Raw genomic sequence first — 25,411 nt, 5'->3', positions numbered from 1 at the left:
TAAAGCCCAACCAGTGTGGGCATGGGTCCAGAGTACAATCTCTTTTGCTTCCTCTTTAATATATATTAAGTATTGCATCCTGCTGCTTATGGACTGAATTTTCCAGTTTTAAAATGGTAGTGACAATTTGGTCACTTTTTAGTTTTTAAATTTCTTGGTTGTATTCTTTGCCAAATTTGGATTTAGGCTGAGCACTGGTGGCTCACACCTGTAATCCTAGCTACCTGGGAGGCTGAAATTGGGAGGATCATAGTTTAGGCAAAAGAGCTCATGAGACCACATCTTAATCAATAGCTAGGCACAGTAGTGTGTGCCCATCATTCCAACGTACATGGGAAGCTGAGATTGGAGGGATTGTGTTTCCAGGTCAGCCCAGGCAAAAATGTTTGTGAAAACCCCATCTTAATGGGAAAAAAAGCTGGGTGTGGTGGCAGGCACCAATCATCCCAGCAAAGGCAGGAAGTGTAAAATAGGATTTTGGTCCAATCTGGTCTGGACAAAAAGTGAGACCCTATCTCCAAAATAAATAAAGCAAAAAGGGCTGGAGATGTGGCTTAAGAGGTAAAGCACTTGCCTCACAAATACAAACCCCTGAGTTTAAACCCCAGTACTGCACGGAAAAAAAGGGATTTTGCAGGCTCCATTCCTCTTCTCTCCGCCCACATTTCTGATTGAAGTGTGGTACTGTGTTGTGTTGGAGAGCAATAGTGTATCACCTGATGGAAAGGCATTCTCCAAGTCGACCACCCTATGTGTTATCCCCTTCAGTGTCCTCATCTGGTTACCTACTCATGTGGGAATTGTTTATAGAATTCCTCTTATCTCTTCTGTACAACACCCCCCCAGCAACTCTTCTTCTGAGCAGGGACAGGTCTCCTGGGCTGGGCTCCCTCCATCTTCACCTTTTGAATCATTCTGCAGGCATCTGGAAACCACCTCTTCTCATTCAAATAAGTATATAATCCCAATAAAAAATTCTGGCTCCTCTTTTAATAAGGCATCCTCTCCCCTAGAACACCTTCAAAAACACCATTTTGGAATCATACAGCACCCTTCCCCCCAGATCTCCTTGGTGTAGATGAAAATATGTAAATATGTGTGCAGTTAATAGTGTAATTAACAAATGTTCCACTTGTAGCCAACACTATCATTGTACCAGTGAATGCCTCAGGTTCCTTGCTCGCCAGAGTTTTGAAATGACAAAATTATAGTAATGGAGAACCAACCAATGTGTCTATAAAAGGGTCACATGAAGGATCCCTATTATGATGGGATGTTCTTTATCTTGATTATATTAATATCAATACACTGGAAGTTGTATTGCACTATTATTTTGCAATGTTACCATTGAGTTAAACTAGGTAAGTGGCAGGCAGGCTCTCTCTGTATTATTTCTCACAAATAAATGTGAAATGTAATTAGTAATATTTTAAATGAACGAGAAAGGAAGAACACAAACTCTTGGGTTTACTTCTGTCTGTACATTCAGAAACTGTATCACTGAATAACACTTTCCCTGGAGAGAATCTCAGGTGTTGTCTAAAACCTAGCTGGGTCAAACAAAGTATTTAGCAAGTTGTGAACCATAAAGGAATAGAAGTTTAGCAGCTGAATTCTATTTCTTATCTATTTCTGCTATTCAATCTATTGTTCCCACATCTTGGAAGGCTGAATAAACCATAATGGTCAAAATAGAAGTGACATCATTGCCCCAAAAGATAGAATATTTGAGGGAAGAACAATTTCATAATGTCCTGACAACCTATGATACTTCATAAAGGGATTGGTTAGGTACTGGGCTGCCAAGACATAGGAAGTAAAGGGTAAGGGTTAAGACAGATATGAGAAGGAACTACTTAGATAACCACATTAGAAATTTTTTTTAGATTCAACTAGTGTACAGACACTTACAATTTTAATCTGATATTTTGTGAAAAAAAAGGCTATTTTGATAAAAAGTTATTTCCTTGTAAATACCAAAAGAAAATTAAGAAGGAATGTTAAGTTACTAGGCTAAGGAATTTTGACGATAACTGTTATAATACATTCCCTCTCGATGAGCAAATCACCCTAAAAACAAGTGTTTTTCAGCCTAAATATCAATTACACTTCATTTTTTAAACAAAACCTTTTTTTATAAAAGCGAGTACGTCACAAGAGAATATAAACTAGTCCCCCTCTAGGTTTTTAAAAACATTTATAACTATAGAATATATACTTTAACCTGTAGATTTATAAAAGTAAAGTGATTTTGGGCGGATCTATATTTAAAGAATTAAATTTAAAGAGTTAAGCACAAGAACATCAAACAGAAAAGAATATATGGTTCACCATTTAATTCCTGAAGGACAAGTCCAATTAATCAGACAAGTAATTTGGTCCTTAACGCATGGCAACTACAGAGCAAGAAGCAGCATATGATGTTAACGGGTTCGAGAAGCAATGACAGCGGCGACGGGACGCAGATGTTATAGGCATCGTGATGTTACACTTCGTCACTTGTGGGAGCTTCTTCTGTAATAGTGTTTTCTTCATTTGTAAAGTGGTAGACTCTGTTGGTTCTCATCTTCCTCTGCCTCCAATTGAAGCTCCTCAGAAATCAGTTGTCTAGCTAACTTGATGTTCAGCCCTTCGTTGTGGTGAAGTTTCCTTTTCATCTCGAACTGGCGCTGTCTTTCTTGTTTGTTAAGGTATTTACTGGTGTGAGCCCTGCTGCTCTCTTGCTCCTCTACCGGACGGCCTAGGCCAAAGGTTTCAGGGGCGGTTAGTTTTTCAGCTAAGATGTCCAGGGTTACAGCTTCCTTTCCTTCGGCTTTACTCACAGGATCTTCCCCATCATCCCGCACACTGACATAGGGACTGCCAGGCTCGTTCACCTTCATTAAATCGTAGTCTCGGCAGGATATGCGGTGCGTTGCCAGGATGTTGGACTCATCCCACTTCTGGGACTTCTTTCTCTGGACTTCCTGCTTGACCCCTCCACATTGCTGGGTGGGAGCCTCTATCGACGAAGTTGACGAGCCTTTATTTTTGAGGATTCCCTTGATGGGTCGGTGTGAACTGGTGGAGGTTGCCATATCTAGGAAGCCGAGGGCCCTGCCAAGATTGGGTGGCCTAGTAACCGACAAAGTTAGGCAGCGGAGCAGCGCTCGACCTGCTCTGGCCTCAGGCAGTAGCCCGATCTGTCTGTCAGACCACTCCCAATGGCCAGCTGGTAACGACAGGACCCAGGCGTCACAAAGAACGCCACAGTGCTCCACTCCAGTGTCACTGCTGCCGTCACCGCCTCGCGGCCCACTGCGGCCATCTTGCCCCCACCACTTTTTTAATGGAATAAAATTGGAAATGTCTATTTGTGGCACGTGAAAAGGGGAAGCGTTGCTCAGAAACTTCTCCATACCCTGTCTGCACATAGGCAAAATGTGAGAACCATTACTTCGGGAAGACTAGGTTAGAAGGTTGTAACTTCTGCCCCTCTCTCAAGACAATGTCCGTTCCCACCTTCTCTCCACACGCACACGCACGCACACGCACGCACGCACACACCCTGTTCCTCCTCTTCTGCTCTCTGTCTCGAATGGCTCCACCAGCTGCCACTTAAACCAGCTGGGAACCTGGGTGTAATTTCCATGCCTTCACATTGCTCATTCCAATTCAGCTCTCTGGTAGTGGCCTACACATTTCAAGAGATTCTTATTTTAGCTCTTCTGCCACCACCCTGTTTCAAGTCACCATCACATCCTATGTTGACTGTAGCCACTACTGCCCTCCAATCTTTCATCCAAACCTCTAGCCACAATGGTCTTCCTAAAAATACCTACCAGATCTTATTACACCTTTCAAACCCTTCAGTGGCTGCCCATTGTCCTTAAAGATGAAGAAAATCAAGAAGAGGCTGAAAAGCAGCTATATGATCTGTCTAGTCTGCTTAGACCTCCATCTAGAGCCTTCTTCCCACAAATTCTCCCCATAATGCCTCCAGCTTTCTATTTTGGCTTTTCAATTCCGGGAGCATTTATGATCCTTCCCGCCTTATGAGCCTTTTTGCAGACCCTTCCTGCAGCCTGGAACACCTTTTCAAATTCCAGTTCAATCATTATTGGTCTCCGGAGCCCATTTTCTATTTCCCCAAATAGTCCTCCCTATACCTTTATGGCATCTCCTATTCTCTTTAGCAGCACTTAAAGTCATTTGTAATATATTATCTGTGTACATTAGTTAGTAACTGTCAAGAGGAAAAGGAAGTAACCGAAGCTTTTTTCTTTGACCAAAATTTATCAGTCTCCTCTGAGCCCTCTCTGATCAACTAGGCCTGACCTTAGGCTTCCCTCACTTTCCTGAAAGAATTCGGTTTGAATCAGAATCCTTTTAGTGAAAATCCCCCACCTTCCTTTGGGTCTGACCACCTTGTATATCTGACCAAATTCCTTATGCCCCACACTAGATTATCTGATCACTCTGGCCTGCTTTAAGCAAAAATCCTGTTGGTTCAGTCTAGCAAGAATCCCCCTTATCCCTGGTTTCTTCTAATTTTCCCTTCACTGACTTCTACCCTGCTCTCTGGCTATAAATTGCCATTTGGAAAGTAGGAGATAAGCTTGATTTCTCTCTCCCACTGCAAGATCACATTGTAGTGGTCCCCATACTTATTGATATAGTCCTCTATTAAATAGAATCTCCCTACTGTGATAAACAAGTGTTATGAGTATAATTTTCTTCTGTATCAGTTATGGTACCAGTGACTAAGGCAGGATCAAAGTCATTGGAACCCTGGACCTCTCACCCAGGACTCCAGGTGAAGCCTTTGTCTTCACTTATGGTTAACTGATTAGGGATCTGCAGGTGAGTCTGACTCTTGAACCAGTGCTCCTGATGAAGGCCCTTTGAAGCACAGTGAGGATAGAGTTTGATTTTTATGATTCTGTGTGTATGCTTTGAAGCTGTGTTAGTGTCCTGGACTTCTTTTGAAATACCTTAGTCTGTTTTTAAGTGCTATAACTGAATATCATATTGATTAATTTATAAGGAGTAAAGGTTTATTTGACTCATGGTTCTGAAGACTGGGACATTTAAGTTTGGGTGGCCACATCTGGTAAGGTCCTTCCTGCTGGTGGGATCTCTGCAGATTCCCAAGGCACTGGAGAGTATCCTACAGCAAGCAGAAAATCCTAACTCAAGTCTCTCTTCTTCTTCTGATTAAGTCATGTTCTCATTGGATTAGGGTACCACCCTTACAGCTTTATTAAACCTTCATTAATTAGCTCCAAAGGTCCCACTTCCAAATACCATAGTTGGATTAAGTTCCTACCCTTTTAATACCTCATAATGGGTATTAAATTTCAACATGAGTTTTGGTGGGGACATTCAAGCCATAGTAGTATTTGCAGATCTGGAACAAGTCATTCTTCCTGGCTCCCTAGGATGAAAATTTTTTTCCTGAAGATTTGTGCGGTCTCTTTTTTCTCTCTGATTCTATTTCTTCCATAGGAACTTCTCAATCATCTCAAACTTCACTTCTCAAACCCCTGTTCTGTCATATCTGGTTACTTCTTTTCTTATAGAAAAGATTTTGCTGAGGATAAGATGTAACTTTAGTGGTCTCTTTGGGAAACAATTATTTCCCCACAGTAGGTCTTTTAAGGCCTCTTCCTTCCCATAACCTCTGCTCCTCCTTTTTCCTCTGGCTACCTTCAATCTTCCCTTCAGCTCTCTTTAAGCCTTTGAGATGCCCCCTTTCTTATGGCCTTCTGACCACCTTTGCTAGATCTTTCCCTTCCCACCCTATTTCCTCAACTCCCTCAGTCCTTTAGGCCCTTGCCACCATTAGAGACTCTCAAGGGACATAGAAACCTCTCAATCCAACTATCTAAGGCTGAAAAGAGAAGAGAGAGGACAAAAGTCTAATTGGAAACAGAATATTTTATCTCCTCAAATGAGCTTTGGAAACATCCAGATATCTGCTGATGTCCCCTCAGTTTCTTGTCTAAAATCTAGTAAAAAAAAACTCTATAAGATTGCATATCAGGGCAAAAGAAAATTTGGGGGGGTCTTCTCCACAAAAAATTGGTAAAAGCTTTAGCCCTTATTGAATAGTGACTTCAACTTGTTCTATTTTTGTCAGAAACATAATTCAGATGTAAAGTGGAGATAAACCAGTGAGTTTTGTGTAACTGTATCATCAGATTTATGGCCAAAATTCTAGAATTAAAGCTATAAGACCTCTGTATCTGTATTATCTGTATGCTTATGTATAAATATGTATATGTGTGTGTTATGTATTTGACATTTATCTTTGGATGATATTTCCAAGTTAATTTATAAAATCTTTTAATGAATGTCTAGTCAGTTTAGTATAGCAATAAAGACCAACATATTCTAAAACTCCCAGAAATATAAGTGCAGAAAGTCATTGAATGTTTAAACACCATGAGTATTAAACTGACTTTGAAAAAAAGAAATTTAGGAACTAATCCAAATGCTTTTCAATTTCATATATCTTGGGTAAATCTTTGGTAAATTAGACTGGTTTAATATTTTTGGTTTGATAAAAATGGGAATATCTTATGTCTCATCAGCATTAAAAAGTAGCATACATTTTTTATTCCACCTGGGTTTACTAGTATGTTATTGCTATTAAGTGTTTAAAATTACAAAAATTACAAATTCAACTTAGGAACAAGTGTACAAGTAAAAGTATAGTTTCCACTACTTCATGTATATCAAGCATAGTAGTTAAACAAAAACCCATACATTGAACTTTTTTAGGTTTTGCTTTTGTGATGTTTTTCTGACATCACATAGTTAACAAATAGTCAAGCATCGTGGTACATGCCCATAATCCCAGCACTTGGGAGGCTGAATTCAGCAGGAGGATTTCAAGTTTGAGGCTGGCCTTAGCTACATAGTTAGACCCTGTCTCAAAAAATAAATAATAAAAGTTAATAGAGAAATATCTTCAGATGACAGTTAGTCTTGTTTGGTGTTTTATGTTTGCTTAAAACAGTTTCTAAATTCTTTGGTAGTTTGAAAACTTGGAGTTAGATACTAAGTTAAATCTAGTAATAGATATTTATTAAATATCTAGATCATTTCTAAGTAAGATAAACTACTAAACACTAATTACTTAAGCTAAATTTAGATTTATATATTTTTGGCTTGGTATTTTTATAAGGAATAGAAAGATTATTTGGGCATATTAATAAACAGGAAAAATTGTATTATAAAGAACTAGCACATACCTAGAAGAAATGTGAGATGATACATTCATAAAATTTGCTACTCTGCTTGCACAATTGTCTACTTCCTAGTTTTCTCTGTAAAGTTACTGATAGTTAAAAATTATAATCAAAATACATAATTAAAATTACTAGAAATAATAAAGGTGAGAGGAAACAACTTTGTAAAACATAGAAGGAAAGTAAGATATGGTTTTAATAAGGAAAAGTATATAAGGTATGAAGAATGTGTTTTCATTAAGGGAAAAAAGAGAATAATTTTGTCCTAAAGTAAGATGCTTATAATTGTTCTACAATAAGAGAAAAAGAGTAGGATGGCAACTGAATGGACAATTGTAGAAGATTGTAGAAGATTGTAGAAAATTGTAGAAGGTTTGTGGAGAAGGAATTTTGTTTGGTCAAGCTACTAAGATTGGATGGATTTATTTAGAAGGGCTTTCCCACCCCCGTTTGTCTAAGAGTTCAATTCTGCACTACCCTTTGTTCACGAATTTGAAGTCTTACTATTGTTAAGATGGCAATACTACCCAGAGTAGTGGACCCATTTGGTACAATTCCTATCAAAATCCCAACACCTGTTTTTAAAATGGAAAACCTAATCCTAAAATTCATGTGAAATTGCAAGGCATTTCAAATAGCCTAAACAATTTTCAAAAAGGAAGTTGGAAGACTCACACCTCTCAATTTCAAAACTTACAGTAATCAAAACAATGTGATAATGGCATAAGGACAGACATATTAATCTGAGATTATTTTTGAACAAGAGTTCAAAAATAAACCCATCCACACAAGGAAGGCCAATTCAAAGGTTTGAAAATCATTCAGTAGGAAAGAATAGTCTCTTCAACAAAGGTGGTGAGACAGTTTTGTTTTGGGCTGTTCAGGGGTTTTGAACTCAGAGCCTCATGCTTGTTTGGCAGGTACTCTACCATTTGAGCCATGCCCCAGCCCTTTTACCTTTAGTTATTTTTCAGGTAGGGTATTGTGTTTATTGTCCAGGGCCTGCTCAAACCTCATCCTCCTATGGCCTCTTGTATAGTTAGGACAACAGGTGCGAAACACCACACCCAGCTTATCTCGATAACATTTTGCCCAGACGGCCTCGAACTGCCATCTTCTTGATCTCTGCTTTCTTAGTAAATGGGATTATATTATGAGTCACTGCAACCAGCTGGTGGGGCAGTTTTTGAGACAGGGTATCACTATGAACTACAGGGTAGCTCAGACTGGCCTCAAACTTGCGATCCTCCTGCCTCCACTTCCCAAATGCTGGGATTAAAGGTATATACTACCATGTCTGGCTTGCAATTCTTAATAGAAAACATGGGAGCAAATCATTATAACTTTGGGTTAGGCAGTGCTTTCTTAGATATAACACTAAAAACACCAACAAAAAAAGACGTAAATATGACTTCATGAAAATTTAAAATCTTTCTGCTGCCAATTATATCACCAAAAAAGTGAAGAAAGACAGGTGCCTGTGTCTAACACCTATAATCCCAGATACTTAGGAGGCTGAGATCAGGAAGATCAAAGTTCCATACCAACCCATGCAGATAGTTTGTGAGAACTCATCTCCCAAATAACCACAACAAAAATGGACTGGAGGCATCGCTTACGCAGTAGAGTGCCTGCTTTGCAAGAGTGAAGCCCTGAGTTCAAACCCCAGTCCCACCAAAAAATAAAAGTGAAGAGACAACAGAATTGTAGAAAATATTTGCAAATCTGATAAGGGACTTGTATTCGGAATATATAAAAAGGACTTAAACTTTATAATAAAATGGCAAAATATTCACTTAAAATTAAGCCAATTATTTAAATAGACATTTATCCAGAGTGTATATACAAATTGACAATAAGCACATGAAAAGATGCTCAATATCATTAGTCATTAAAGAAATGTAAATTAAAACCACAGTGAAATAGCAGTTTATGCACTAAGACTTGGGTTAAATAAAAAGTATGGTCAATATGATGTGTAGGCAATGATACAGAGAAACTGGAGCTCTCGTGCATTGCTGGTGGGAATGTAAAAGGGTATAACTGTTTTGGAAAACAATTTGACATTCTATACAATGTTAAACCCAGAGTAACCACCTGATCTAGAAATTCTACTCCTTAGGTACCCAAGAGAATTGAAAACATATGTCGGTATAAGAACTGTGCCCGAATATGCATAGCAGTATTGTTCATAGTAGCCAAAGCATGGAAATGACCCAAACGTACAGCCACTGATGAATGCGTAGACAAATGTGATATATCTATGCAATGGAATAGTATTTGGCCATAAAAAGACGGATACATGTTACAATATGGACGAACCTTGAAAATACTATGCTAAGCAAAATGGCCAATCACAAAAGACTGCATATTTTATAATTCTACTTCTTCTATTTGTATGAAATGTCTAAAATAGAGAAATCTATAAAGGGAGAAGCGAATTTGGTTGGATGTGGTGTGTGTTAGGGAGGTAGAGATTGGAAGTGACTTAATGAGTAGGAAGTTTATTTTAAGGGTGATTAAAATCATTTCACAACATTATAAGTACATTAGAAGAAACTGAACTACACACAAAATGAGTGAATTTGATGGCATGTGAATTACACCTCAATAAAGCTGTTAACACTGTATAGCTTGAGGAACTGGAGTGATTAAAGGTTAACAATTAAAAACCTAAAAATTTTAAATTAAATATGCAAGTTATGAATACTATAACTTCCCAAAATATTTTAAGAGAAAATGAAAGCAAAAGACTTAGGAGTTATAGCAGAAGTGTAGACAAAGCAATGTCTACTTCAAAGCCAAGAGCACGATTCCAAAGCAAGATGCTGGTGTCGTCTGCTTCTTTAAACATTGGACTGTCTGTTGTGATGGGAAATTCTCTCATGGTGATGAATCAGAGAAGTGAGCCCCACTTCTCTGCAACCCCCTTAACTAAGACCCAAAAGCCTTTTTTCTGTTTGACACATAGTCTGTGTAGCTCAGCTGCCCTAGAAATTGCTATGTAGCCCAGGCCGGCTTTGAACTCATAATCCTCCTGTCTGAGCCTCCCAAATGCTGGGATTACAGGTGTGCACCACGACACCCAGCTTCACAGGTGCTTTTATTGATCATAATGGCAGGACACCTGACCTCTTAATTCAAGCCATTGAATCTTCTTAAGGCTCTGCTAGTAGTAATGTTTCTATAGTCCTACATACATTTTCTTTCAGTATCCTCTGAATGAAATTTAGTTGTTCATTTATTTTTATTTATCTTTCATTTATCTTTTATTTATCAATAAAAATAATAGTTCAGTGCCAATTTTATCCACAAACGTTGTATGTGATCTGGAGTACTGGACACACTCAAATAGCTATATGTTTACTGTTTCTGCACACATTAGACTCAGTTTCCCCCTAATTATTTATTTTTTGGCTGTACTGGGGTTTGAACTCAGGGCCTCACATTTCCTAAGCAGGTGCTCCACCATTTGAGCCACTCCACCAGCCCCCTCAGTTTCCCTCTAAGTTTTCTACTTGATGAAGAATCTTCTATAGAAATATTGACAATGAGCATTGAATAGTTTTTCTTTGTCTTCCATCTATTAATATCACCCGATTCCACCAACCTGACACTAATGTACAAACTTGGGCAATCTCTTTTATTTCAACCCAGCTCCCCTTGAGATCTAATCTTTTGTCCACAACCCATTCCTTTCCCACATCCCTCTCCAATCCTTCCCTAAACTGGAGCCAGCTGGACTCTGGTTGCTCTGTCCCTGCTTACTATATAGTTAATTTGCATGTAGCTTTTTCCGTTATTACATCACCAACATAGGTAAGGCACCATAAGCATGAAGCATGGGTTCTGAATAGCCTAGTTCCTACAGAAACTTACTCTGTGCTCTGTCTTAGCTTTTTTTTTTAAAATGGGGTCACGAACTTCAAACTTATGATCCTCCTGCCTTAGCCTCTTGAATGTTGGGATTACATGTGTGTACACATGTACACATAAGTTGGTCATTGTCATATTTCTATAAGTATTGAAGTTCCTCTCTTATATTTTCCCAGGTTTGTAAATTAGTATTGACCTTAAAATATCCCCACTTATCATTCACACTATTGTCTTCTGCTTTTTTCAAATGGTCTCTCACTAAAATGTTATTTTATAATTTTTATGAATTGCATCTGACCAAATTATGATTATTACTACTACTCTAAAACAATAAGTTATTTTCTGCTTTTCACCAGATCTTATCAGTATGTGCTACAGAATCTTAAATAGCAATATGGAAGCTTCACAAATTGATTTTACTTATTTAGTTCATTCAAGTGTTTAAAAATGTTTTAGTTGAAATTATTTTTAAAAGGAGGAAGAAGGAATGAGAAAGTAATAGAGGGGTGAATTTGGCCAAAGTGCATTGTATGCATGTATGGAAATGTCACAGTGAAATCCGTTTGTACAACTAATATATGCTAATAAAAATGTTTAAAATGTATTTTTTGAACAAATGTGCCAATCACTATGCTGAGCGCTAGTACAAATAACAGGACATTGTTCCTGAACCCCACTAGCTCATAGTCTTTATGAGGTAGCTAAATCAGTTCTGTAGCAGGGTCATGAACAGAGAAGAGTAGAGAAGAAGAAAGGAAATTGTGCCTAGAGCAGACCAGGATCTTTATCAGGAGGTTTATAACTGAACATTGTAGCCCTCTGGTAAATTATTAAAAATTTAATGAAAGAATAAAAACATTATCTTTTCAATCATGTAGAATGTAAGTGATTTAAAAAAATGTGTTTTAATCCACTTCTTTCTAGGTGTCTTCCTTTCCCCCTTCTCTTTGCTCTTAATCATATGTTACCAAATGTCACTGTTCTGTCAAGCACTGGTGAGCAAGTGCAAAACGTGTCATTCTCATTCCATCTTTGAGCACCTCTTAAGTGGGTGGACACCAGAGGATGTGCACTGCGCTAGATGCACTGCTGATATATCTTCTTGGAAGCAGGAAGCCATGAATATTGGGCCTAAGGAGCCATTTGGTGATTCCAGCCACCTCTGTGTCTAAGGATTAATCTTAGGTGAAGTGATGGGAGATACAAATGACATGAAATTTATAGCTGACATTTTGTTCTAGAAAAAGTATTCCCTCAACCCACACCTCCAACATTCAAGAGACTTCCATTCAGAAGAGGCAGTTGTACCAGACACTTTTCCAGGGCTCAGTGGGGGATGCTGACTTTTGACATTTGTCCTGGACATAGATACCAACAAGAAATATAGCAGAAATGGCCTGGTGACCAGACATTGATCAAACTTATCCCACTTACCTGGTGGATAATCAGGATTTGTCTAGATAAAGGGAAGGAGCCTCTTCCTGGTACATCCATTTGTATTACCCAAGTGCTTACCTGCTTACCTTTTTGCTTTTATAATTCTTTGTGTTATGTGTGTTTGTGGACTCTTGCAAGCTCAAAAGTGCTCCAATAGTAAGTTACATCCCCTGCCCTTTCTTGCTTCTTTTCTACAAAACTAAAAGTTTATTAAGTAGGGTTTTAGCAGGGTAAGAATTTAAGCATACATATGTATTCTTTTGAAGTGTCTGTTCCAGAAGATCTGTTATACCTCAGCACGGCACCCAGGAATATGCACACATGTGCAGCACATTCCTCGCTATGCTACTTCTTATAAACATATCCTAGTAAAGAACTGAGGCAAACAGATCTATCACTGGAAACTTTCCAGCTCTGCTACTGAGCATACTGGTGCAGGAAACAAAACTTTAATTAATACTCTTGCAGGAATCCCCTCCTCTTCTCTACATGGATTTTTATGTTGTTAACCCTGAGTATGACAGCCCCATGGCAACCCTGGATTCTCTACAACTTCCTTCCCTCCCTCCTTCAGTCCTAACCAACTTTAAGCCAGAAATACTCCACTGCATCCTGGAGTGAAATCCTCACTAGCCCACCCTCATGTGGCCACGATCACCTAGAAGGCATGAGAATCACTTACAATAAGGAAAGGCTGAACAAATGACTACATTTCTATTTCCCATGGCATGATGCCCTTTTCTGGAAGGAAACCTCAGTAATGGATGCTTCTGACTCTTCTGATTTGGCTTTAAATGGTCTGACTGACAGATTGCTATGAAATAGATCTCAATGACTCCTAGCACCCTGAATTCATGAACTCGTGCAGTCCCATTTAACACTGAATGAGAGTTGCTCTTATAAGTTGCTTGGACCAATAGAACATGACAGAAATCCTGCTACATCAGCTCTGAACTCAGGCCTTATCAGGTCTTGAATCTGAAACATTCTTGGCTGGACATAGTGGTTCATGCTTGTAATCCCAGCTACTCAGGAGGCAGAGGCATGAGGATCTCAAGTTTGAAGTCATCCCAGGCAATTAGTGTAAGATCCTATCTCAAAAACAAAAATGAATGAAAAGGTTGGGAGCATAGCTCAATTGGTAGAACTTCTGCCACGGAAGGGTAAAGTCCTGGATTCCATTCCCAGTGGAAACCAAAAACAAAACAAAAAACAACAAAAATGAAAACAACAAACCTGAAATATCCATAATGTCTGGGATGAAAAACCTTGTGGAGAGAGAGGCCCAGCTCACCCAGCTGGTGCAGCAGAACTGAGACTTCACTGGCCTCTTCTGCTAAATACAGCTGCATGGGTGACTCCAAGCATCACTTAAAGAAGAAGCACTCAACCAGTCCATAGAATCCACAGAAATAACAAAGTATTGCTTTAAGTCATTAGTACTGGGGCAATTTGTTACGCAGCACTAGGAAACGGATATTGTTTGTAAAAGTTTCAGGTGCTTCCTGAAACTTCCTCAAAGGGAAAACTGCATGGACTCACAGTCACAGGTTTCTTCATGGTCCATGGATACAAGAGCTGGAGCCAAGTTTTTCATCTGAGCCTGCAAGATAAGTTTTTACAGAGACAAATGGTTTTCGGTTCTAGTAGATATTAGTATGTGCAGAGTCAGGAGGCACAGAAAAACACAAGACCTGCTTTGTGAAGGGATAGTAGGGAAAGGAGAATACAAAAAGCTTCTGCAGTTCTCAGGAACTCTGTCCATGTTTGATTATTTCATTTTCCAGTGTCAGTGTCCCAGCTGTGTGCCAGTGGCTCTCCAGTTTACGTCTGGGCTAAAATGCAAAGTCTTCCTAATTTTGCTCCTCTATCATTTTCTTACCCAAATGTGTTGGTTTCCCTGTCCGATTTATCACTGACAAGGCCTCAGGTGAAATACTTCCATGTCCGTACTGTTTTTTATATTATTTGCCATGCTAGAAACTTCTTTCCTCCCTTCCTTCCTCTCTCTCTCCTTTCCTTCCTTCCTTCCTTTTGGCAGTGCTAGGGATGTGATGAAGGTCCTTGTATATGCTAGGCAAGTGCTCTACCACTGAGCCATGCCCCCAGTTCTAGTGTCATTTTAGAAACACAATCACTGAAATAGGGGCCTCCCCATGTAGAAGAGCAGAGCAGCATGTAATGGCAAAGCATTGACATTCTGAAGCCATGTTGCTTGGTTTTCAATCTTGGGTCTATAAATTGCTAACTGTGTGATCTGTACAAGTTACTTAACCTCTCCTGGTGCCATCTTTCTTATCTGTCAAATGGAGATGATAATTATACCTACCTTGCAGCTATTATATAAACTTGGTATTTAGTTTCTATAGAAGTTTGGTTGCTAGTATCATTTTGACTATTATGAGAGAAAAACAATATAATAGAAGACCAGGACTCTAGATCCAGGTCTTTGAGAAACTAAATGTGTGACCTTAGACAAATTGCTATATATCTGGGCCTCAGTTTCTTCATCTGTGAAATGAGAACTGTGAGAACTCGTTTCAGGTCTAAAATTTAAATAATCTATGAACCATTAAAGAATGGCTCACTTCAGCCACTGAGAGGGAGACAATCTTTCTTCTCATCCAGAATGGGCCAGAGGTCTTGAGTCATGTGTGGTTTTCTACATAAATCCCAATTTGTTTAGAAATTGTTTTCAATTGTAAATAGGGCCATTTCTTACCAAGGACCCAATGAATAAGAAATGATAGAAATGAGGATGAACTAGCCATCCTGACAGGGAGCAACTGTGTAGTCAGGAGGATTTTCAGGACACTCACAGATCAAGAAGTTAAGCACAGTCAGTCCTCCACATCCACATGTTTCACATGCATGGATTGTCAATATCTGGAAAAAATGTGACTTTGCTGTTGATGTGTGCTATGCAGTTAGGCCTAAGATGGCTGCATCTGTACTGAACATGTACAGACTTTTTTTTTCTTGCCATTAATCCCTAAATAGCACAGTATAACAAGTATTTACTACACAAAGAAATAATCACACATTCATGGGTATAAACACATACACTCACACATACAGACATGCATACACACCTGTGAATGGTCTTAAAAGGCCTAGATTTTCCTTACTACAGGACCATTAATAGAACGCATGCTAGCTTTGATTAAAGAAACCAAACATAAAAAGAAGCACCTCTACAGTGTAGGAATAATCAAAAGCACTCCTTCCTTTCAAAAATTTTCTTCTATAACCCAAAGCAACCGCAACACTCTTATTTTGCTAAAGATGACAAATGACCACATATTTCTTGCCCCAGGAAATGCTATTAAAATAATAGCAATACTACTGAAAGAAGGATGAACACCTAAGAATGGAAAAAAGGCGAATGCGATCATTTTTAGAAAAGGGATTTCAGCCATTTCTAGAATATAGAAAGAGAATAGAGAATCCAGGCATGGTGGTGCACATCTATAAACCCAGCACCCAGGGGTCTGAGGCAGCAGGATTGCAAGTTTAAAAACAGCTTGTGCTGCATAGGCAGATCCTGTCTCAAAAGAACCAAAAAAAAAAAAAATATATATATATATATATATAGAAAAATGGTGACACATGAAGCAAAGAGGAAAAAAAATCAAAACCTACATTTCATACACAGAGATGGTTACAGTTACAGTGGAACTAACTGATTTAGAAGAGCCCTGGAAAAGACTACAACAAGGGAGCTGGCATGTGTGAGATGGGCAGGAGTGACAAGTATGACAAAACTTAAATCTGCACATGGAATTGTTGAGCCTCCTCGTTACCCATCTCTTAATGTATAAAGAAGGAAGGCTATCCTACATGGGAGATTGAGATTGGGAAGATCACGGTTAGAGGCTACCCTGAGCAAAAACTTCATGAGACACCCCCCATCTCAACCACTATTCAGGCACAGTGTTATATGCCTGTCATCCCAAGCTACACAGGAGGCTGACACTGGGAGGATCCAGGTTCTGTTAGGGTACAAATATTAGGGTACCTTTGAGGCTTGCAGCCCACTCAGCCTGAAACCGGCCATGGCTAACATGACCCAAGCCACCACTTACTAGAATTAAGGGAGGTGGGACAGTTTCTGGGAACAGGGACTGTTTCTGGTTAATCTTGCTAGAACGGTATGTGAGTCAATGAGTTGAGACACCTGGTGTTTACCAAATTCCTGATAAATAATCTTCAAGTAATCTTGCCCCACCACCAGGATGTGGGTGATATCAGAAATATGTGACCCCAGGGACCATAAAAATTGCTGTGTGACCGTGACTAATGTCTAAAAAATATAAAAGCAGCCTGAACTTTGTATTCAGGGTCTTCGTTGAAACCCGCTGCCTCGGGCGGATACCTGGACCCCAGCTGGCTGGAAATAAACCTCGCTTTGTGGCTTACATTATCGTGAGTGTCTTTTGTTCCTCTGAGGGTTGGTCAACTTCGGACCCCAACAGTTCCAGGCTAGCCTGGGCAAAAAAGTTCATGAAACCCTATCTCAACAGAAAAAAGCTTGATGTGGCAGTACATGCCTGTCATTCCAGCTATGTAGTAAGCATAAAATAGGAGGTTCACAGTCCAGGCCTACTTGGACCAAATGCCACACATTATTTCCAAAATAACCAGAGCAAAAAGGGCTGGAGGCATGACCCAAGGGGTAGAATGTCTGCCTAACAAGTGCACAGCTTCAAGTTCAAACTCCAGTACTGCAAAAAACCAAAAAACAAAAAAGGGAAGACTATCCAAATAAAATACATCATGTAGGGATAAATTAAAGCATCTGTGATGAATCAGAGCTTCCCAACTCTGGAATTGGAGAGGTCCAGCATGACAATCATCTCCCTGACTCTACCCCACTGCTTCCCTTTAATGTAAAATTCACAACTGACAACCTCCAGCCATTTTCAAAAAGTTCCTGGTCAAAGTATTAGAGTTCTCCACAGTAACAGATACGTCATATAGTATAGAGAGATGGATAGATAGAGATTTATTGTAAGATGGCTTTAGTGACTACAGAGGCTGACAAGTCCCAAGATCTTCAGGGAGAACTGGCAAGAGCTTGGGAGAGCTCATAGTTTAGCTCCAGTCTGGGTTTGAAGGCCTGAAGAGCCAGGAGAGTCAATGGTATAAGTTCCAATCTGAAAATAGACAGGCTGAAGACCCAAGAAGTGCCAGTGTTTCATTCTGAGTCTGAAAGCTAGAAAAAAACAATGTCTTTGCTCAGGCATTCAGCCAGGAGAAGTTCTCTTACATTTAGCCTTTTTGTTCTCTTCAGGTTTTCAATTTCAACTGATTGGGTGAGGCAATCTGCTTTTACTGGGTCTACCTATTCACATGTTAATCTTATTCAAAAACACCCTTATAGACACACTCAGTGTAAAATTTGACTAAATACATGGGGCACTTCCTGGCCCAGTCAAGATGACACATGAACAATCACAGTTAGACTTTCTCATAAAGGCCAATTCTTTTATTTGTAGTAAAAGCCAAGAATTTGGGATGTGTGGTTCAGGTGCAGTAGAGTGTCCTGCCTAGTAAGTGCAAAGCCCTAAATTCAATCCCCAGTATTATAAAAAAAAAATTAAGCCAAGAATCATCAGACATTTGGAGGAAAACCTACCTGTGAAAGAAAACACTGACAGAAAATTAGCTACTAGAGAAAGATAATTTTAGGAGCAAATGAAAACTTAAAAACAGGTACACAAAGAAATTTAGGATGTTATTGTATACAAAAAGAGGATGCAATGGTAAAGAAGCAGTCTAAGTTCAGTTGAGATCTCTCTGACATTAAATATATGATTATTAGAAAATTATGTTTAGTAAGAAGTTGATAAAGTTCAGAAAATTTCCCAGAATATTGACCCCCAAAAGGTAAAGTGAATAAAATTATAAAGACTATTTCAGAGATACAGAACAACAATCCATATGTTTTAGGAAGATATACCAAAGAAAATACAAAGTAGGAAATTTGTGCATAAATAAGAGATTTTCCAAAACCTGAGGACAGAGGTGATTAAATTGGAGTGTCTAAGCTACAATCCACCATATGAAATTTAAAAGCAGTGTGAATTTCAAAATACTGGGAATAAGGAAAAAATTTCAAAACCTTCCAGAGAGATAAAAACAGGTCATTTAAATAAGAATGAAAATTAATTTGATTCTAAAATAATGATCCAGAAGACTGGCACATTCTTTTTAAAATACCACAAAGGAATTTTTTCAACCAAATTGTCATAATAATTTTTGATACAATAGATTTTAATATGACATAATATATAATATAATAATTTTTCAACCAAATTGTCATAATATAATAACTAGTTAATAAGTAACACTTTATCATAAAATAAAACCCCACATAATATGGATGAAGCTAAAATCCTTCTTATCCACTATATTCAATTATAGAACTACCTCTCTTTAAACAAAAACAAGTAATCAATAACTTTGATTATTGTAGTGTGTACATTTTTGATATTTTATATAAATAAAACATAAATAAAGCTAATTTTTAACATAAATAGTAGACTTTGGCTTTTTAGCTTAGGAGCTTATCTATATGCTTTCTAAGCATGTACACAGGGACTTACATCACTGGGTGTAACCTTGTGCCATAATCTAGAGTACAAATACATTAGACTTATTTAATCCCTCAGCTGGTGGACAGTTACTGTTTCCTTTTTTTTCCTTTGGCTTTTATAAACAATACGACAGTGAACATCATTGTAAACTCATCCTAGTGCCTAAGGTTCTAATTTTCTGCCAAAAATACTCTGCTCTGCGTTTTTTATTAGACTACAATGAAATACTCCCCAAGACCTCCTTGTTCCACAGGTTTAGCTTTTTGTGATGTGGCAATTTTGTTATGTCACACAGGGTGATCTTTTCTTTCCTGTTGTGTTGTGCTGCATATGATTAAGGGGTCCTCTGACAGGAATCTCTAAACTATTGTTTTTATATTCATCTCTGCACTGAGACATTTACTCAGTATTATGGAATTATGATTTCCTATCTCAGGAGACAAAGATAGAACTAAATTCTCTAAGGTGCTTTTCTTGACAGATAGTTTTTACCTTTAGTAAAATCAAGCTGCTAATGCATTACCTTTTATGTCTGTTTGCTTTGAGTTATTTGGCAATGGATTTATCAGGGTAAATTAGCTATTCTAGCTATTACAACTAGGAAACGGTCAGCATTTAGGTCCTAAAAATATATTAAGAATTCTAAAATATCCCTAATCCTCATTACATGACATCATTCTTTGATAGTCTTTTATATAGAAATTTTCTTGCTGGTTTAGTGATCTTGAAAGAAAGTCACAAAAAATGCATTCAAGTGCTTAACAATTTCATCAACTATTTATGGAAATTACAAGTTGCTAATATTTTATTGGTGTTTTAGATACATTGTGTAATTACATGCACTGTGTTATTTAATCCTTAAGAACCAATAGTAAAGGTGAATATTGCCTCTATTTTACAGAAACAGAAAGTAACTTTCCCCTAGTCACATAAGTTGCAAGCGATAGAAATGACCTCAGTATATCACATTTGGTTCAATGAGTATTGTTACAACATTTTGTGCTCTCAAAATTCATCTGTTGAAGCCCTAATCCCCACTTTGTCTGTGTTTGGAAATATGGGCTTTAAGGGGGAAATTAAAGTTAAGGTGGGGCCTCAATTCAATAAGACTGGTGTCATTACCAAAAGAATAGGACATGCCAGAGCTTTCTCTATCCATGCTTAGAGAGCCCTGGGGAGAAGGTAGCTACTTGCAAGCAGACTGGAAGAAAGACCTCACTAGAAACTAAACCTGATAAAACCTTGATCTTAGACTTCCACCTTTCAGAACTATGAGAAAACATTTTTTCTTAAATAAGACAAGGTCTCACTATGTAGCCTACACTGGCTTCAAACTAACAATCTTCTTGCCTCAGCCTCCCAAATGCTAGGACTATAGGCGTGCGTCACCAAACTTGGCTGCAAATAAATCTTGCTTAAGCTACCTGGTCTGTGGTATTTTGCTCTGGTGGTCCCTGAGCTGGCTAGCACAAGCATAATCTCAGTTCAAATCCTAACTGGGCCTCTTTCACAGTCTAGTCCTAAGAAAGTAACTTTCTGTTTCCTAGACCTCTGTTCCTTTCACTGTGAAATATTTTGGAACATACTATCTTATAGCTATAAATTTATATAAATCATCTTTTGAATACCTGTTAAATATGGTAGCTCCTCTTTATCCATGGTTTAGTTTTCCATGGTCTCAGTTACCTGTAACTGACTGAGACCTGAAAATATTAAATGGAAAATTCTAGAAATAACAATTCATAAGTTTTAAATTGTGAACTGTTTTGAATAGTTTGATGATATCTTGAGCCATCCTGCCCTGTTCTGCCTGGTGCCTGGGATGTGAATCATCCCTGTGTTCAGCATATCTGCTGCATATGCTACCCACCCACTGGTCACTTTGCAGCAATCTCGGTTGAGAGATGATTGTTGAATATTCTTGCACACAGTTAAAATGGCCCCAAAGTACAAGAATTGCAATGCTGGAAATTTGGACAGCCAAAGTGCTTCCCTTAAGTAAGAAGGTGAAAGTACTACTGGATATTTTGTGTGCATGTGTGTAAGAGAGACAGAGAAAGAGAGAGAGAGAGAGAGAGAGAGAGAGAGAGAAATAACTTTTATTACAGTATATTGTTATAATTCTATTTTATTATTATTGTTATTAATCTCTTTCTGTGCCTAATTTGTAAATTTAACTTTAGTAAAGGTAGATTTATATAGGAAAAAACATAATATATAAAGGGTACTATCTGTAATTTCAAGCATCCGCTGGAGGTCTTGGAACATATCTCCCACAGATAAGGGGGAACAACTATAATATTAGTGCTGATAGTAACTAATTAAGAATTAGTAAGAGATTTAAAGTGATCTACTCTAATTCCAGTACAATAAGTATAATTTTTTTCAAAAGTAAGCTACACACAGCTGATAATCGTTCAAAATTATATACTAAAACATATTAGAAAACATTTTTTAAGTGTCTACAGTAGGTCAAAGTATAAGCACAGCAGTGAACAAAAGTAACTGCAAACCTTACTGTCTTGGAGCTGAAAATCTAATATGAGAGAGACTCTGGTCTCTGACTAACAAACAACTAAATAAGCTCTATGGTAGACTGAATAATGGCTCCTATCTGGTCCATGTCCTAATTTTTGAAACCCGTGCATATGCTATTTTACATGATAAAGAAGCCTGGCAGGTGTGACTAAGTTAAGGATTTTGAGACGGAGAGATTATTCTGAATCATCTAGGTGAGCCCAAGGTAATCACGTGTCATATAAGAAGGAGGCAGATGGAGATATTACTAAGTGACAAGAAGACAATATGACCAATATAGTAGATTTTATACTATTGGCATTGAAAATGGAAGTAGGGATCATGACCAAGAAATGTGAGCAGTTTTAGAAGAATGTCTGCTAGTGCCTTTGTAGGGAATGAGGCCTGGCAGCCACCTTGATTTGGGCCCAATGAAATTTCAGATTACTGACATCCAGAACTGGAAAGAACAAATGTGTTACTTTAAGCCATCAAGTTGGTGATCATTTGTTACAGCAATATAAATCCACAACCAGGTTCTAGTAAACATGCCCATTCCCATGTTCAACTGACTGACAGGAGCCTCTGGGACATTGTGTTTCAGAGTCAAAGCTTCTCGTTGATTTCCTGTGCTTTCCCTCCCCACCATTTGAACTATATCCTTACTAAGAGTTATTTATGTTTGTGCCTCAATATGTGAACTCCACAATATCCAGGGTGGGGAGTTTCCTAACTGAGAAGAATGGCTAGTGTTAGGCCAAAAGGTAAAAAATAATAAAGATAAATATCTACTCTAGATTTGAAAGAAAGTGCATAGCATTATGACACATATACCATGGGGACCTGAGGTGGTCAGGAGATTTGGAGAAAGTTTTCCTGAAGAAATAATAGAAAGAGTTATCTATCCTGGGGAATAGGGTGGGAGTCATTGCCAAGGTCCTAAGGCAAAAGAGAATAGGGCCAGTTGATGGACCAAAAAAAAAAAAAAAAGCCAATTGATGTTAGACTGAAAAAAAAGCACGTAAGGATAGGCAAGAGATGGCTCTACATCAGCACAGGTTTTATTCAAGAGAAAGAACCTGAATAGGGGGTCTCCAGGTAGTTATGAGGCAGAAAAGATAGATGAAGAGACAGGGAAATTATATTATTTTCAATAAATATTAAAAGTGCCAGATTCAGATATTGGAAGGAGAAAGTTATGACTAAAAACCTAGAGCAGCTAGCTCCCTCCTACCTCCTTCTAGATGTTAAGTTATAAGAACAGGGAAACATACAGAGGCTGTCTGCATCTGCTTTCCTCTTTGAAATGTTAAGATGCTGCTGGGCTCCTTGAATGGGTAGAAGGACAGAAAAATGAAAGGCGTGTTTTATACTCACCTATTGGTTTTGGGCAGGCCTAGATCACATTGCCATGTTTTAACATCCATTTTAGCTACCCAGCACCTTTGATGATTAGGGATTGCTAGAGGACATGACCACCTATATTCCCCCAGCTCAGAAAGTGTAAGATGACAGACAGGAGCCACTGTTTTGAGGGGAGCAGAAAATGTTTCTCCCTTTTTCATCATTTCTCCCCACTACTTATCCTGTTATACTAAATTTCCTCTCTTAATAGACTTTACTATAACTTGAGCTTCCATGTTCATGTCTTGCTTGAATTCTTCTCTCACTGGATGCAAGGACCAAGGTAGATAGCTGCCCTGACTTTCTGGTAACATTTGGACAGGGAAATCTAGGAGAAGTGTGGACCAAGGTGAGAAAGGAAAGCCAGGGGCCAGGCCACACAAGGCCATGATAGACCCTGTGAAGATTCTGGTTCTCAGTTTAAGAATTACATAGCCTTTCTACTGTTGGAGGTAGTTAGAAAAGAAGTAGCTTGGCTAACATGGTCAGACTTGCATTTTGAAAACTTTATTCAGACTCTTTATGGATGATTAAAGAGAAAGAAAACTGGATGCAAGGAGAACGGTTAAGAGACTATTGAAGTTAGAGATGATAATAGCTTGGATGGGTGGGATTGTGGTAAAAATGGAGATAAGGAAACAGTCAAATTTTGGAGTAACAACCTAAAGATTTAATGTTAGTAAGAATTGATAGGTAAGATACAGAAGATCAGGAAGACAAAGATATCAAGGTTGACTCTAAGCTTTGTGGTTTGTTTTATTTATTGTTTGATTTTGTATTATCATTAGGCCTAAGATATCATTCACCAAAATAGGGCAAGATGGAATAAGACCAGCAAAAAAGAATTATGGGTTTGGCTTTGTAATTGCTGAGTTTGAGACATGGGCATGGAGCTGTCAAGAGGTTATCTAGGTGTGGTTAAAGCCTTAAATGGGCAAGAGGGCCTAGAGGCATAGCAAAGAGAAAAGGGGAAGAAATCCCAGTATTGAGCTTTGAAGAAGATTCTGAGAACTGACAATTGTTCAAAGAAATACACAAATGGAGAAAAGTGTTTTTGAACATTTATGGAAGGTTTTGTTTTTTATGTAACAACATGTTTTCTGGGTCAAAAAGTATTTGGCCCATCTAAAAGATAATTAAAAAAAAAAACTACCTGGCCAAACAAACTAATGACATTAGAGCATCAATCCTACTCAGATTACAAAAATATTCCTTGGTGAAACCCAACCTAACCATGAAAAGACAGGCAGCACCAAACCACAGGAAAAGAAAAAGCAAGACAGTAGAGAGTAACCTCATCTTAGGTACACACAATCAAACCTTCAAACAACTAAGACAACTAAATGGCAGGAATCACCACATACCTATCAGTACTAACGCTTAATGTTAACGGACTTAATTCACCCATCAAAAGGCACCACTTGATGAAATGGATTAAAAAGGAAGATCCAGCAATTTGTTGCTTACAGGAGACCCATCTCACCAACAGAAATAAACATAGGTTAAGGATGAAAGGCTGGAAGAAGATTTACCAAGCCAATGGCCCCCGAAAACAGGCAGGAGTAGCAATACTTATCTCTGACAAAGTAGACTTCAAATCTACATTGATCAAATGAGATAAAGAAGGACATTCCATACTAATAAAAAGCGAAATAGACCAAAAGGAAATAATAATTATCAACCTGTATGCACCCAATGTCAACGCACCCAATTTCATCAAACAAACCTTGAATGACCTAAAAGCATATATAAACGCCAACACAGTGGTTGTGGGAGACTTTAACACCCCATTATCATCAATAGATAGGTCATCCAAACAAAAAATCAATAAAGAAATCCAAGATCTAAAATATACAATAGATCAAATAGACCTAGTTGATGTCTACAGAACATTTCATCCAACTTCTACACAATATACATTCTTCTCAGCAGCCCATGGAACCTTCTTCAAAATAGATCATATCCTATGGCACAAAGCAAGTCTCAGCAAATATAAGAAAATAGAAATTATACTGTGCATACTATCTGATCACAATGCAGTAAAATTAGAACTCAACAACAAAAGTAAAGACAAAAAACATACAAACAGCTGGAAACTAAATAACTCATTACTTAATAAAGAATGGATCATCAATGAAATAAAAGAGGAAATTAAAAAGTTCCTGGAAGTCAATGAAAATGAAAACACAACCTACCGGAACCTATGGGACACAGCTAAGGCAGTCCTGACACGAAAGTTTATAGCCATGAGTGCATATATTAATAAGACTGAAAGATCCCAAATCAGTGACCTAATGATACTCTCAAACTCCTAGAAAAACAAGAATAAGCAAATCCCAAAAC

The 25,411-nt window shown here is 38.2% G+C and overlaps 1 protein-coding gene across 1 annotated transcript; it reads right to left on the bottom strand.

The window, feature by feature from the left end:
• Positions 1 to 2,531: 2,531 nt before the first annotated feature.
• On the bottom strand, positions 2,532 to 3,077 carry Ppp1r2c (PPP1R2 family member C). Its single transcript, XM_020151420.1, has one exon. The coding sequence runs from the start codon at positions 3,075 to 3,077 to the stop codon at positions 2,532 to 2,534; it is 546 nt and encodes a 181-aa protein (XP_020007009.1).
• Positions 3,078 to 25,411: the final 22,334 nt, after the last annotated feature.

This window comes from Castor canadensis, chromosome X, assembly GCF_047511655.1.
Source record: "Castor canadensis chromosome X, mCasCan1.hap1v2, whole genome shotgun sequence".
Lineage (NCBI taxonomy): Eukaryota > Metazoa > Chordata > Mammalia > Rodentia > Castoridae > Castor > Castor canadensis.
Note: the sequence above shows the minus strand (reverse complement) of the source record. Positions and strands in the feature narration are given on the sequence as shown.

Bases quoted from the DNA above. Each gene is read 5' to 3' on its own strand.
- Ppp1r2c (XM_020151420.1), bottom strand. From the start codon at position 3,077: ATGGCAACCTCCACCAGTTCACACCGACCCATCAAGGGAATCCTCAAA.